This window comes from Muscardinus avellanarius, assembly GCF_963383645.1.
Source record: "Muscardinus avellanarius genome assembly, chromosome: 14".
Classification (NCBI taxonomy): Eukaryota; Metazoa; Chordata; class Mammalia; order Rodentia; family Gliridae; genus Muscardinus; species Muscardinus avellanarius.
This window is the reverse complement of record NC_137800.1, coordinates 34,666,800-34,682,513: the sequence shown is the minus strand read 5'-3', so window position 1 is coordinate 34,682,513 and position 15,714 is coordinate 34,666,800. Positions and strand designations below refer to the sequence as shown.

Sequence of the window (15,714 nt, the reverse complement as noted above, 5' to 3'; positions counted from 1 at the left end):
TTGTCAGGTGTGGTCACACCTGACTGTAATCCCAGTACTTTTGAGACTGAGTTAGGAAGATGTAGGCTCAAGGCCAACCTCAGCAACTTAGTAAGATCCTATTTCAAAATAGAAAGTAAAATGGGGCTGGGGGTGTAGCTGTTAGGTAGAATATCCTTGGGTTCAGTCCCTAGTACCACAAAATAATTAGCATAATAAGAGTACCTATGCCACATTGGACCATGGAATATTTATGAGTATCAAATGAGATTAAAACACACACACACACACACACACACACACACACACACACACACACACTTGCCTGCACATTGCAGCACTCAATAAATGCTTGTAATTGTCATTTGGGAAAGGTATGTAATTTAGAAACCAACTTCACAAAGATAATATTTGTAGGTTTTCATTTGCCACGCATGCTGATACAATGTGGATAAGGGTGTTTTCTGTAAATGAAAGATCAACTTCAAAGTTGCTGAGTTTAACATTCTTTCATTGATGAAAAAAAGGAGAGTTCTACCAGTTGCTCAGGGTATAATTTGCATGGAACATGCTCCCTGAGATGCAGGCGTACTTGGCAGTTCTGACTTTGGTTCTAATTCCTCCGCTAGTAAAACATGCTTCAGAAAGCAGAAACAATAAGGCCTTGTGATCACTTGCTTTTTTTCCTCAGGCATAAGTAAATTGAGTGGAAGGGAAAGTTTCCCACAAATTTGATCTTTAAGAGAAATTTGAATATAGCTATGAGGTTTTTTTTTTAATGCAAATGTGATACTGTGTGTGTGTGTGTGTGTGTGTGTGTGTGTGTGTGTGTGTAACTAGGGACTGAACCTGAAGGCTACCTCCCAGCTACACCCTCAGGCTTATTATTATTATTGTTAATACTTCTAGCGGTGCATTATAGGTTACTGAGAGTCTTGTTGAGGCTGGTCTCCAACCTGTGATCCTCCTGTCTCAGACTTCCAAGTACTGGGATTATAGGAGTGCCCAGCTGATTTTGTACTCATTTATAGTCAGTTTCATGTAACTCTTTAGTAGACAGTCTGAGAATGGCAGTTTGCTAAAAGAAAGAATAAGATTGTTACGGAACTCACCACAGGACAGTATTGAGTATCACTCTCTAGAAATGCTTCAAATTAATGCTTAAGAGTCTACTTAATCCATAAATTAAAAAAAAAGTAAATACTGGGAGAATGAAACAAAGTATGGATTTCTTATATATCTTAATGCACAAGGCAGTGGTTTTTACTTTGCAGTCATTCATAAATGCAGAAGAGGATTTAGCTACAGGCTGAATTCTTGTGGCGTGAAGAAATGGAGAAGCATTGGTACATTCCTTTTGGTAGCATATATTTCAGTTGACAGTATCAAGTCACTAATGATGCACATAACTGTTTCTTGAAAATCACAGCTAATATTTAATTCACATCAGTTATGAATACAACCCATCACTAAGTGTTATGGTTTGGGCTTAGAATGCCCCTCCCTACAATGTCATGTGTTGAAAGCATGGTACCCAATGCCGGAAGGTTCAGAGGTGGGCATAGCTGGAGGAGGTGGGTCACTGCGGATGCCACCACGTATGTCCTTAGTTCCCCCCTCTCGCTCTCTGCCCCTGGCCGCCATGATTAAAAGCAGCTTTTCTTTTTAATGCACCCTGCCACTGTGGTTTCTGCTTTGGGGCTGGCTGATCATGGACTGAAACCTCTGAAATCATGAGCCCAAGCAAATCGTTCCTCCTCAAAATTGTGCCTGTTAGGTATTTTGGTCATAGCAATGAAAAAGCTGACTAAAAGAGCAATTTATAAACTAGGAGCTGGGACATTTTGGGTTCCCTTTCTGGATTTTGAGAGGGAGCGCTAGGTGTTTGCTAGGACCACATGGACCCTCCCCTTTAAAAGGGTGAGATTAACTTCCCATCTGCTGTGTTTTTGCCTTAAAAGCATTCCCTCTCCATGGCAGTGCCAACATGGAAATTATAGCTCAGAATTTTTAAAGCTATCATTAGGGAGAGTATCAGCTGGGAGACTTTATACTCTGGGTGAAGACAATATTGGCCAGGAAAGAAACAACTGAATTAAAACAAAAGTAATCTTTTCTTCAAGTAATAGAAAAGATTTTTTTTTAACTTAGAATTTATTCTTAGAATTCAAGGATAAGGAAACTTTGACCTTATTAGAACAACTGAGTTTAGAGAATCAAAGTTACAAGTTGATCTATGGATCACAACTATATAAAATTAAGAAAATTATGAAGTATTTTCCTTCCCAAAGACATCATTCTCAACTTCTTGATAATGTTTGGATTAACCATCAGTGCTTAACTTGTGCCCAGGAGTCAAACACTTATACATCCCCTCCCCCAGTATATAATGCCCCATTTAAAAATCTATATCCCCGAATGGTATGTATATACGCTAGGAGACAGCAATGTTGAAGACCCAATGGTGACACAGCACTATTAGACAGCAGGGAGAGAGTGTCACAAGGACAGATGATTGTGGTTGGTGGGACAGAGGAAGAGGAGAAAGACTGGGGTCCTCCCAGATGCTTCTGACCCAGGTGAACCAACAGCTCCTGCACCACTGTGATAGTTTAGGGTTTTTTTTGAAACTGAAAGTAGATCATGATTTTGTGTATTTTTTTAGTTAAAACTTTCAAATTCCAAATTAATAAGCAGAATATATTCATAGAATTTATATGGTATGGGAGAATTCCTGGTTAGGCAAGATTACTCTTATCACCAACTCTAAGATCAAGAAAAACACTGAATTTGTTTATTTAGTTTATTTACAATAGCAGACAGAGTTAAACAAATCACATTAATATCAATGTTAATTTTCAAATATACATCAGTGACATTTGTACAAACACATACTTCACATTTGCCAATGGCCATGTTAACATGAGATTTCTATTATGTACACACTGCATCAACCATCTCAGAATTCAAAGGGATCTTAAAGATCTTTTACCAGTATTCTTTGAACTGGAGTTTACAACCTACTAGTAGGTCAATAAATCAATTTAATAAGTCACAATGAGAGATTTTTTTTAATGAAACACAAGTAGAATACAAAATAGAGGAGGACACAGAATAGAATTATTTAATGAAACTTGTTTACAGTTTTATTTACATACATACATACTTCTAAATATACATGTATAGACTCATATTTGTATTACATTATATAAAATGTTAAACAAAATCTGATAATGTAGCTCTTTTCAGGAGATGCATGAATACCCTACTCAGCCTTCCCATCAAAAGTAATACAGATGGCAACTGGATAAGCATGAACTTTAGGTCAGGCATTGTCCTGAACTCTTCTTATATATTAATCTATATCATCATAAAAAGCCTGACACAGGTCTTATTATAATTTACACCTCACACATGAGAAAACCAAGATATGCAGAGGCTAAGAAACTTGAACAAGTCAGCTGCCAGTAAGAAGAGAGGTGGTATTTGACTCCAGTCAACTCCAGTCAGGTTCCCATGGCCTCTACCTAAAAAGCTGATACACAACAGGGAAGCTCATGCCCTCCTAACACAGCCTAATCCACCGTGCAAGGCTTAGTGAAAGTTGGCAGAGCCAGTTCTGAAATCTGTATACCCATTTCCCAATCCTATGCTTTCTACCACACTTCAAAGACAGTGTTCTCAGTAAAAGCTGTTTCATGAAGCTGAAATGAAACAAACTCAAAATAAATAAAAGATATATAGAAGCATACGTGAAAAAGAACATATTTATTTACACCACGATTTCCTTTTTACAATGCTTCCACTTTTTAAATAGTAAATTTTTCCAAGAAATCAGGCAGTTCTAAATTATTAAGATACTGTAACAAAGAAAAATTTTACCCTATGATTTGTATTTACATGAATTTTTAAGAGTTTATAGTTCTTTTACAACTGTACAGCATAATTGAGACATTTATTCAAACTTTGCATCATTCTTAAAAACTAATCTTAGTTTGGAAAATTATGCTTATAATCATATTCTTGCAAACGGATCCTTTCAGAAATATAAACCTGCTTCATAAGTGATCACATTTTTGTTGTAAGCTGAACATGACACTTTTTGATGTAAGCAAAAATATTTTGATATCTTTAAATTGCTTTGATTAAAGCTTTTGGGAGGTTTTCTGTATCTGTTATACACTGCATATGCTGCTGTGTATATGTTCTAAGTATACCCTGAATTTATGAGGATAAATTATCTCCAGTTTGGCCAACTCTGAAAGAGAATCATGAGGGATTCAGAACTTCACCGGTGCAGATATTTCCTTTCTTTGGTCATATTTGAGATGCTTAACTTTCCTCTGATACTGTACATATGAATCGCTTAATTTGAAAGAATTTACTGTTCATAAAATGGCTTTCAGGGTCTGACATCCTTTCTCACCATACTGACAGATTTCAAATATTTATTAGTGAAACTATAAGAGGATGATTTTACTAATATTTTAAGAATGAATTCCTCTGAATAGTTGGTATAACATCCATTAAAAAATAGAATTAACTTTTTACCATGATCAAAGCTACAGGTCCCAAAGAAACATCTATATAGCTCTGTCAGATTCCTCTGTAAGAACAGCCAAGGGCTGGCCTTGACATCATGCAGCAGCAATAGAGGTATCATCCACGAGTCGACCCTGTGGCTATGAAGTAAAAGAAACAAAATAGGATTACAAAGTCATAATGACAACAAAAGCTCTAGCAGATGAAAGTTGAAAGTTCCAAACTGAAGTTCTTGGAACTACTATGCAACTATCTTTAAAAACACTGTTACTCTCCTTCATCCCCCTTTCTTTCTTCACGTGAACGGAGGGTGGCAACTGCTCAGCCTGGTGCTGCCCCTCTTCCCTCTGGCGCAATGGTGGACACCACCAGCCCACCTGTACCTCCACCTGCTGGATCCACTCCAGTAAGCACTCCTCTCATTCCCGTGTTCTAGAGCTCCTGTGAACCGGAACCTAGTTACCATTCCTACCTAATTTTTATTCTCTCTCTTGCTTAAGGTCCTCCTGTGTCTCAAGCTCTATTTCCAAAACCTGAACTAATAATTCCTTTTGAGAATTCAAGAACTACCAATCTCCTATTTGGGAAGAAAGTGACTTGCAAGAAACTCTAGAGAATCTAACAGTGTATAGTACAAGGACAGAAGCAGGACACAAAACCAAAAATTTCTCTTCTCTGCCAACCAAACAAAATACCAAAAAGTCATGACTAGGAATGATAAAAGGTATTATAATCTGTTTTGTTTTGTGGTACAGGGGATCAACATTAATGATGTATAGCTACAAAATTTCTGATAAATGAGCAACAGTCCAGAGAATTATCCAGTAGTTAAAAGAAAAGTCTTGCAAGCAATTTTACCATACAAATATATAATAGCAAACTTTTACAGGAGAAACCATGAGCGATGGTGACCAGGAATCTGAAGAGAATAATTACAACTTCACAATCAAAAGCCATTTGCTATGCTTTAAGCAGAATGATTCCTGAGGAATTCCATGAGGTAGTGAATATCTGTGTATGCATGAGTATACATGTACATGTACATATGAGTAGAGGTCTCTAACATTCAAAGCAGGAATGGAATGAGTGAAATAATAGGTTCTTAGGCCTTTTATTCTTCCCTTAATTTTTTTTTACTACTGATGGAAGTTACTTAGTTTTAGAAACAAAATAATTGCTTCATATAGTTAAATCCTTACTCAATGTAGTATTACAAGCAGGGGCAGAAGGTAAATATATGATGCAATTAAAAAACTAAATTTAAGCCAGGCGTGGTGGTGCACACTTGTAATTCCAGCATTTGGGAGGCTGAGACTGGGGGATCGTGGTTCACGGACAGCCTCAGCTACTTAGTGAGGCCATTTGCAACTCAGTGAGACTCTGTTTCAAAATAAAAAATAAAAAATAGGACAGGGGGTGTAGCTCAGAGGTCGAATGGCCCTAGGTTCCATCCCTAGACCCGCAAACACAAAAACAAAAACAAAAAAAACAAAAAAACTAAATTTAAGCCAGGTATGGTGGTGCATGCTTGTAATCCTAGTACTTGGGAGGCTGAGACAGAAAGATTGCAGGTTCATGGCCAACCTCAGCTACTTAATGAGGCCCTCCGCAATTTAGTGAGACCCTGTTTCAAAATAAAAAATAAAAAATATGGCTAGGGGTGTAGCTTAGAGGTAGAATGTCCCTGGGTTCAATTTCCAGTTCTGAAAAAAAACCACCTAAATTTAATTATTCAAATATTGATCCAACCATGCTCTAAGACAGCACTGTCAACATAGTAGCCACTAATCACACATAGCTACTGAGCTCTGAATTGTGACTTGTGAACCAAATAATTTTAAATTTTAATTTAATTTCAATTAATTTCAATTTAAGTCTTAATAGTTGCAAGAGGCTACTACATTGGACAGACTAGCTGCAGAGTTGCATAAAGGTGTGCTGGGATGTAAATTTGGTCAGTGATTGTTTAGTAAGTAGGAAGGGGTAAATCTTTAGTCACTCTCCATACTGTGACAAAAAATTTTTAATTGATAAAAAGTATATATATTTATGATGTACAAGATGTTTTAAAACATGTATATGCTGGGAAATGGCAAAAAAATTTAAGATTCTCTAATGGAATCCAGCCTACTCTTGTGGCAGCAGTTACTAGAAGTTACTATGAGGTGGCACTTGTATTTAGAGAAAAGGTTTTGGCAGTTGGAAAAGAGGCATACTTGGTGGGCATAATGACATACTTCTGTAAATACCAGCTACTCAGGAGGCTGAGCAGGAGGATTGCAAGTTTGAGGCCAGCTGGGCAACGTAGATCCTGTCTCAAAATAAAACTTTAAGAAAGAAGTGGGTATGAAGTTCAGCAGCAGAGCACTTGCCGTGCATGTGTGAAGCCCTAGGAACAATCCCCAGAACCACAAAGAAAAGAAAAAGGCATATTTGTTATGTGAAAATTTATGTGTGTGTTTTTTCTGGAACCTGTCCTTGATAAACACTAGCCAGAAGAGGTTAGCCATGAAAATTTAAAAACTGAACTAGCATTAATTGGGATTAGATATGGTGCCTGGGCACTGCAGAGAAGGAAGTGAAAGAGATTAATCAATGGAATCTAACTCTCTTATTTCTTAGTCTAAGTAACTGTCAAATCTCAAATAAGTTATCTCTGTATAGCTTGAATATAGTAAAGTCTGTGCACTGATGCATAGCTTCACAAAGGTCAAACTAGGACTTTTGAGTTTAGAAATAGCAAACTTCAAAAAGTCCAAGAGCTAAAAGGACTTAGAGACCCACCCATCCCGTTCTTGCCCAGGTTGTGAGATTTTCTGGAGGACTCCGGAAACGACAGTGAGTGGCAAGGGAAGTGTCGGGGGACCATGCTACTTTGAAACACTGGGAAATCAAGACTGAAATTTTTCTTTTGTAATTCAAAAGTATGGTGTGAAATAAAAAATTTGGAAAAATTACTAAAATCACTCTTTGTAGAGGCAAAAAACTTTAAGCCTGAAGAGGTAAGACAAGCAAAGTATAGAGGATACATTAACACAGGCTAGTTTATATAAACTTATTAAAGTTTATATAATTAATCAAGCCCTGAATTACATAAACAAGGAAAATACCCTCAAAATTTGAATAAGAAAAAGGTAGTGAGCAAAGTTAACCCATCATTCCAAACGGGAGTATGTATTAGAACCATCTTCAGGGAAAGCCCTAGCTTTAGGCATTTGTGAATTATTTAAGCAAAACTATTTTTTGTTTGTTGTTTGTTTGTTTGTTTTTGTGGTACTGGAAATGGAATCCAGGGGACTTCTGCCTCTGGGGTACAGTCCCAGACCTATTTTATTTATTTGGAAACAGGGTCTCACTAATGTGCTGAAAGTCTAAGTTGCTGAAGTTGACTTCGAACCTGTGCGATTCTCTTGTCTCAGCCTCCCAAGCACTGGGATTACAAGTGTGCAACACTATGCCCAGCACTTAAGCAGAACTAAATAAACCAACACTTGTCTTATCCAATTCACTTTTACATGCAGACTATGCCCATCATATGCATTCTTTTACTGCAGGAACCTGAAAATTGCATAATTCTTTAAAATCAAAATACTAAACCAGAGTCTAGTTTATGATATGATAATTTCAGAAGAGATCCATATCCAGTATTAAGTTATTGGAGGCCAGGCATGATGATGCATGCTTGTAATCCCAGCATTCGGAAGGCTGAAACAGGAGGATCATGGTTCGTGGACAGCCTCAACTAATACTTAGTGAGGCCTGCACAACTCAGTAAGATCCTGTTTCAAAATAAAGAATAAAAATAAGGGAACTTCTGGGAAGATGGCAACGGAGGAAAGTGGGGCTTATGAGCCCCGCTAACAACCAATCTCTATTAACACAAAATCAGCGTCTTTCATAGCCAGAAAACACCATCAGCAGAGAAACAAAAAATGTAATTACAAGGGACAGAGAAAAAGAGGGCTGGAAAAACGAGACACCAGAAAGAAACCAGACCGAAGTGCTACGGCCGGAGATGTGGTACGGAACGGCACGGGTGCCATCTTTTCTTGCAGCACCAGGCCCCAGAGAGGAGGGGAACTCAGAACGGAGATCAGAGCCACAGAGGAGATACGCCGGCCTCATGCCTGAGGATGCGGCAGCAGCGCCTTACTGCCGGTGGCAGCGGTGAGTTCACCGGATGGCACCAGACCAACATACTCAACAGCCCACCAGGCTCCAGAGAGGAGCGGTGGACAGCGAGCCAAGGTGAGCCGCTGCGGATCAGTTGGAAGGAATTCGGCAGATTTTTCGGCGCAGGGAGCATCTAAAGCTCCCAGGGGCTGGGCTCAGCACACCCTGCAGGGACAGAGAGCGGAGTTCAAAAACAGAGAAGAAATACGCCAGCCTCACGGCCGAGGGCATAACAGTGGTGCCATATTGACACCGGCGGTGGAAGCAACAGCGAATTTACCGAGTCCACTACAGCTCCATCAGTGCACTCAACAACTGTGAGTCAAACTGCGGCCCCTAGAGGAGAAAACCCACTACTGTACTCCCAGGGACTTGACCCAGTGGGGGAGTGGCGGTGGCAGAGATATCATACCATAGGAGAACGCCCAATCTGGCACCCCCCATGGTCTAAAGCAGCCTCCATTGACTCCCTGGGTCTGAGACTCTGCGATACAACCCAGTAAAGGAGTAGTGGGGACCGAGATACCACAGACTCGAGATCCAGAGCACCTTAAGTGAAGTCGTAGTGACCCAAGGGAAGAACCCAGAGAAGGCATAAACTTCCGAAATCATGGGAAAGAGGAATAACAATGGAGCAATGAATGCCCATAACCCCACAACATCAGAACCTGATAAAACAGAAATTCAGAGATTTCTAGAAGATCAAATCAGGAAAATAACTGTAGAAATAATAGAGGTGTTTCGAAAAGAATTCAGAGAGAGCCAAAGAGAGATAAAGGATGCAATGAATGAAGTAAAGGCCTCAATTCAAAGTACAAACAACTGACTAGCCCACATGGAGTATAGAATCTTGATCTTAAAAGATCATTCAAAAAATGAATGTATAGTTTCTAATTTAGAAAAAAAAATCCGACAGCAGGAATCTGACATTGAAGAAATATGGGCCCATTTTAAGAGAGCTAACCTAAGAATAATTGGAATAGAGGAGGGAAAAGAAGGTGAAACCAAAGGGATAAGTAATATCTTCAAAGAAATAATAGCAGAAAATTTTCCAAAAACAGAGCAAGAGGTCAATACACAGGTCCAGGAAACTTATAGAACTCCCTTTAGACAGGATCAGAGAAGAGGATCCCCATGCCACATAATTGTCAAAATGACCAATGTGGAAGCCAAGCAGAGAATCTTAAAGGCAACAAAAACAAAGGGCCAAGTGACATTCAGAGGCAACCCAATTAGAATCACTCCAGACTTCCCAAACCAAGTCATGAGAGCCAGAAGGGCTTGGAGTAACATATTCCAAACTCTGAAAGAAAACAACTTCCAGCCAAAAATTTCCTACCCAGCAAAACTTTCTATCAAATTAGATGGGGAAATAAGAAGCTTCCACGATAAACAGAAACTGAAGGAATTTATGTCTTCAAAACCAGCACTAGAGAAAATACTCAAAGAGATTAACTACAAAGAAGAAATAGGTAACACACACCAGAACCAGAGAAACAAGATTATCCATCCAAGAGACAACTAAGATTGGTTTTCTGTGGAGATTCATTATTTATGTTAGTCTTTTACCTATCTCTAAATTGTATTGTTTGCTTTTATTGTTGCTCATTTTTAGGATTTCTAGTTGGAATATTAATATACCTTCAGATATAGCATTTGGAAATATTTTATCCCATTCTATCAGTAACTTTTAACTCTGTTTACATTGTCTTTGGATATACAATATATTTTTATTTTTTAGGGAGTTTGTTTACCCTCTTGTTACCTTTGCCATTGAAATCATATCTAAGAAATCACTGCCAATTTCAATGTTGTGAGGTTTTATGACCCAGATTTTCTTCTAAAAGTTTATAGTCTTAAGATTTATATTTAGGTCTTTTATCTATTTTGAGTTAATATTTGTATATGGTGTTAGGTAAGGGTCTGATTTTATTCTTTTTCATGTAAGTATTATTTTTCAACAATATTTAGTGAAAAGATTATTATTTCCTCCACCAAATGTTCATGGAAACCTTGTCAAAAATAACTTGACAATATATGGAAGAATTTATCTCTAGGCTTTTATTTAACTCCAATGGTTTATATATCTGCCTTTATAACAGTACTACACTGTTTCAATTATTGTAGCTTAATATGGTTTGAAATCAGAAAATATACATCTTCTAGCTTTGTTCTTTTTTGAGATCGTTTTGGGTATCTAGAGTCCATATTCCATATTAGGATAGATTTTTTGTGAAAAATAAATAAATAAATATATGATAGTTTCACCTTAAAAAAGAAAAAGAAAGAAATATTCTTTGGTTAGAAAGAAAGCAAAAAGGCAAAAAGAAATATTGAAATGTTATCTTTAAGCCATCAAAAGCATGGTATCAGACAAATCAAACTGTTATGTGAGATTATCAATGTTAATATTGGATAAATTGCTATAATACTAGATGCTAGATGTCAACCACTAAGCCAAGCATGGGAAGGAGGGATGGGGAGGGAACGGTGTGGGGATCGGGTAGGGGCTAACTGGGCGATATGTGCATGTATGTCTACAAAAGTATTATTTTTATCCCATTATGATGTATGAATACAGTGCATCAATAAAAAAATAAAAAATAAAAAAAAATAAAAATAGGGCTAGGGGTATACCTTGGAGGTAGAATGCCCCTGAGTTCCATCCTCAGTACTGCCAAAAAAAAAATTAAATAAATAAAGGAAAGGCTTAATGTTTAAGTATATCTAGAAAGTTAACCCATTTGATTAAAAATGATTTACAAGTCAGGCATGGTGGCAAAATCTGTAATTATAATACTTATGTGACTGACACAGGAGGACTGCAGGTTAGAGGACACCATTAGCAACTTAGTGACACTCTTAGGAACCTAGGTAATATCCTGTTTCAAAACAAAACATAAAAAGAGATGGGGATGAAGTTTGGAAGTAGCATGTCCCTGAGTTTAATCCCCAGTACCACAAAAAAAAAAAAAAAAAAAAAAAAACCTATAACAGAATAAAACAAAAAAGCTAGTTACACACTACATTTTTTTTTTTTTTTTTTGTCCTGGGGATGGAACCCAGGGGCATTCTAACTCCGAGCTACAGCTCCAGCCCTATTTTTTATTCTCTATTTTGAGACAGGGTCTCACTGAGTTACAAAGGGCTTCACTAAGTAGCTGAGGCTGCCCATGAACCGCCTGTCTCAGCCTCCCAAATGCTGGGATTACAAGTATGTATCACCATGCCCAGCTTACAAACTAAAAATTTTAAAATATGCTTTACTAAACCAAAGAGCAAGTATGTTCAAGGCTATCCTAAGACTAAATCATTAATTATATAATGCAATAAAATATTTAAAATCAGATGCTATAAAACAGCAGCAACTTTATAGAAATGAATACCAAAATTGCCAAGTTCATATAAAGAAGACAAAACATTCACTGCTAGTCCCAAAATATTCTTCAGTGACATTTACACAAAAAATGTCTTATTGTCTGCTTTTTTTTGGGGGGGGGGGTGATACTGGGAATGGAACCTTTCTACCTCCGGGCTACACTCCCAGACCTATTTTATATTTTATTTGGAAATAGGGTCTCTTAAGCCAGCAAGGCTGGCTTCGAACCTGCATGATCCTCCTGTCTCCGCCTACCAAGTGCGTTGATTACAAGCATGAGCCACCACGCCCTGCTGATTGTCTGCTTTAAAGAGAGTGAATTTAAATGGCGGAAAATTCCTAAGCCTTACCTTTACAAAAATACTGGTGGGTATAAAACGCCTGAGCAGCTGGTTTGCGAAGTTAGGAAATCTCAGCAAGTTGATGTTGAGAGATGGCAGTTGCTGGTACCCAGCCATTAGAGGATAGTAATTATATAACATTTCCTGTTCAGTGCCTGGTAGAATACGTAACCGAATCTAATCAAAAGACGATATAGAGAAAAATAGTCAAACACACATACTTGCAATGTTTATGTTGTTACTCCTCTTTTATTTACAAAAGATGAATACCCAAATCCTTCTAGAAAATATTCACTCTCTCTTCTATCCCATCTTCCAGACAAATTCCAAAATGTAGGGCTTATTAATGAGTTAGGACGAGGCAGATAGAAAACGTATAAAAAGATATGTACATGATTCTACCAAGATCTAAAAGGCAAATTATATTTGCTTAAGAATAAGAACAATAGTCAGGTTACTATTTTATGCCTTAGATCTTGTAGATTTCATGTTCATAATATGTTATAGAATGATTTATTAAAGAAAGTGTCTAATTGTGGATATTATGTCAATATAACATAAACTTGTTGTCTCTAGTATTTTACCATTTGTATTGGGATAATTTCAGAAGCCAAGAAGTGTTTGAAAATCTTTAACAATACTTTTGAAAAGAATACAAACTTGTAAAACTTTAGTATATTTCTATTTCCTAAGCATTTACAAGCAAATACCTGGAAAGATCAAGACACTCAAAGTTTATTCATTTGTAAATGAGAAATGAGTACACATATGTCATGAGATGTCAGGGATAATATATGTACAGACATACCAATATGCTATAGCTGATATTTGTGTCAAAAACTTAAAATGGTACATGAATATATAGTATATGTCATGTATAATTCTATTTGCATTTAACAACAAACATAGCAGCCAAAATCAATATAGCAAAGCTGATTAGACGGTGCATTAAGACATGTTTGTTCTCTAGTTATAATTATGCACTTATTAACAAAAGGTATTAACAACTGAGTGGTATCTCAATTATCCCTCTGACAGTGAAGGACAATACTTTCATTGGAATATAATTTTGTCTGAATGTTATGTTTATTAACTTATTTATTTATTTATTTATTGTACTGGGGATAGAACTAAGGGGCATTCTACTCTGAGCTACACCTTAAGCCCTATTTTTTTTTTAATTAAAAAATTTTTTTGCGAGTCTGGGGATGGAACCCAGGGGCATTCGACCTCTGAGCCACGACCTCTGCCCTATTTTTTATTCTTTATTTTGAACAGGGTCTCACTAAGTTGCAGAGGGCTTTACTAAGTAGCTAAGGCTGTCTGTGAACGACGATCCTCCATCTCAGCTTCCCAAATGCTGGAATAACAAGCGTATGCCACCACACCCAGCTTTATTTTTTATTTTGAAACATGTCTCAGTAAGTTGTCAGGGGTCTCACTAAGTAGCTGAGGCTGGCCACGAACGTTGATCCTCCTGTCTCAGCCTCCCAAGTATTAGGATTAAAAGCATGTGCCACTATACTCGGCTATTAACTTTAAAGCTTGATAAACTTTCTCACCTGATTTGACTGGAAAAAAATAACCTAGATAATTTATTTTTAAGTGTAGACACAAAACTGTATCTAAATATACCAAATATAAGCAAATTCTATGTAAGGTTAAAAATTTTACAAAAGTTCACTGATGATTCCAAAGAAAAACAGCCTTGTAATACTGTCTTCAGGCCTCAAATCTTTCTCTCACTTTATGCCTTACTCTCTCTCACACATACATGTAAACTTATCAGTAGACAAAAAGACTTAAGATTTTTAGAAATTCTAACATAATATATAGTCCAAGGATCTATCAAATTTTATTTATTAGACATAGAATATCCAGAAGCCTTAGCTGGGCGTGGTGGCGCACACTTGTAATCCCCGCTGGCTTAAGAGACCCTCTTTCCAAATTTAAGAAAAGTATAAAATAGGTCTGGGAGTGTAGCCTGGAGGTAGAAGGGTTTCCAGGAACCCCAGTACCACCAAAAAAAAAAAAAAAAAAGAATATCCACAAGCCTGATTTTGATAACGTGAAAAGGGTAACACACCTGTACAGAAAGGTGAACTTAATCATCTTTAAACGTACTTAAAAATTTACTCCTGCCAGAATAGGATCCATTGCCTTAATCAGTTCATTGATAAAAACTAGATGTCCAGCTCTCTTTTCCTAGTCCCGCTTTTATGTCTACACAATCACCATGAAAGATGACCTGTACCTGTTTGAGACCTGAGAACATGAAGGCATCACTGGGCTCCACAGAGATTTCCACATCTTGAACTAAGTCAGTCTTATTCTGTAGGTGATACTTGACAGGTAAGGACTCTCTGACCCGCCCAAACGATGGCAGATCTACAGAAAAAGATGACACATTTCTCTTGGTTGAAAAAATAATTAGCTCATCATTTATGAGTTTTTTTTCTTAAAGTAAGTATCATTTTGGAGACATAGTAATATTTAAATTTTTAATGATATTGTGATATTCTTGCCAGATAAGAAAATTATTTGATTGGGTAATAGCTATTAGACTATGACAAAACAGGCTAAGAAAATAAATCTTCTAAAAATGATTGACTTAGGAAGGAGTTAGCCAACAGGAACTAAATTATAATTTACAAATAATTTAAAAACTCTTATTTCTCAAAATATCATGGTTCCTAAGCTAGAAAAGACAAAAGTTGTGTTTTAGTAAAACTTCCATTCACTCTTCCATATATATATTAAGTGCTGCTTGTGTGCGTGTGTGTTTGTGTATGTGTGTGTGTGCGCGCTCATGCGCTTTACAGATCTGCCATTTTATTTTTTCTTGGATATACAATGTAGAATGCTTCATGAATTTGTGTATTATCCTTGGATGGGGGCATTCTAACTTTCCCCATGTCTTTCCAATTTTAGTACAGGTGCTGATGAAGCAGACCCTATGCAACCAGCATACCATGTTATCATATGTAATCATCAGAATCCAAATCCAGGCTGTGGGAAGCTTTACAAGACAAATGACATAGTCTGACAAACAGCAAAGAGGAGGGAGAGGCAGTGGAGGATGGTGGTGGAGAAAGTAGTATTGGAAGAAAGAAAATAGAAGGGTAATATTGGAAGGGAGAAGAATGCGTAAGGGCGACAGAGTCAGCCTACTTATACATTTAGTATGAGGATAATGAGATTTACTCATAAGTTGTAGTTTATAAGACCTTAAATTGAACATTCAGGGTAAACCAGAAAAACTTCAACATTGGAATTTGATGATATTCAGAATATATTGCA

General features: G+C 37.1%; 1 protein-coding gene across 1 annotated transcript in view; it reads right to left on the bottom strand.

Moving 5' to 3' along the window:
• Positions 1-4,616: 4,616 nt before the first annotated feature.
• The window catches only part of TRAPPC11 (trafficking protein particle complex subunit 11), a gene marked incomplete at both ends in the record, with an annotated part of 51,315 nt that continues 40,217 nt past the window's right edge, over positions 4,617-15,714 (bottom strand). The window contains 3 exons of the mRNA XM_080710797.1: positions 4,617-4,661; positions 12,424-12,591; positions 14,669-14,802. Of these exons, the coding sequence (XP_080566923.1) occupies positions 4,617-4,661; positions 12,424-12,591; positions 14,669-14,802 (347 nt within the window). The remainder of the gene's footprint in view (positions 4,662-12,423; positions 12,592-14,668; positions 14,803-15,714) is intronic.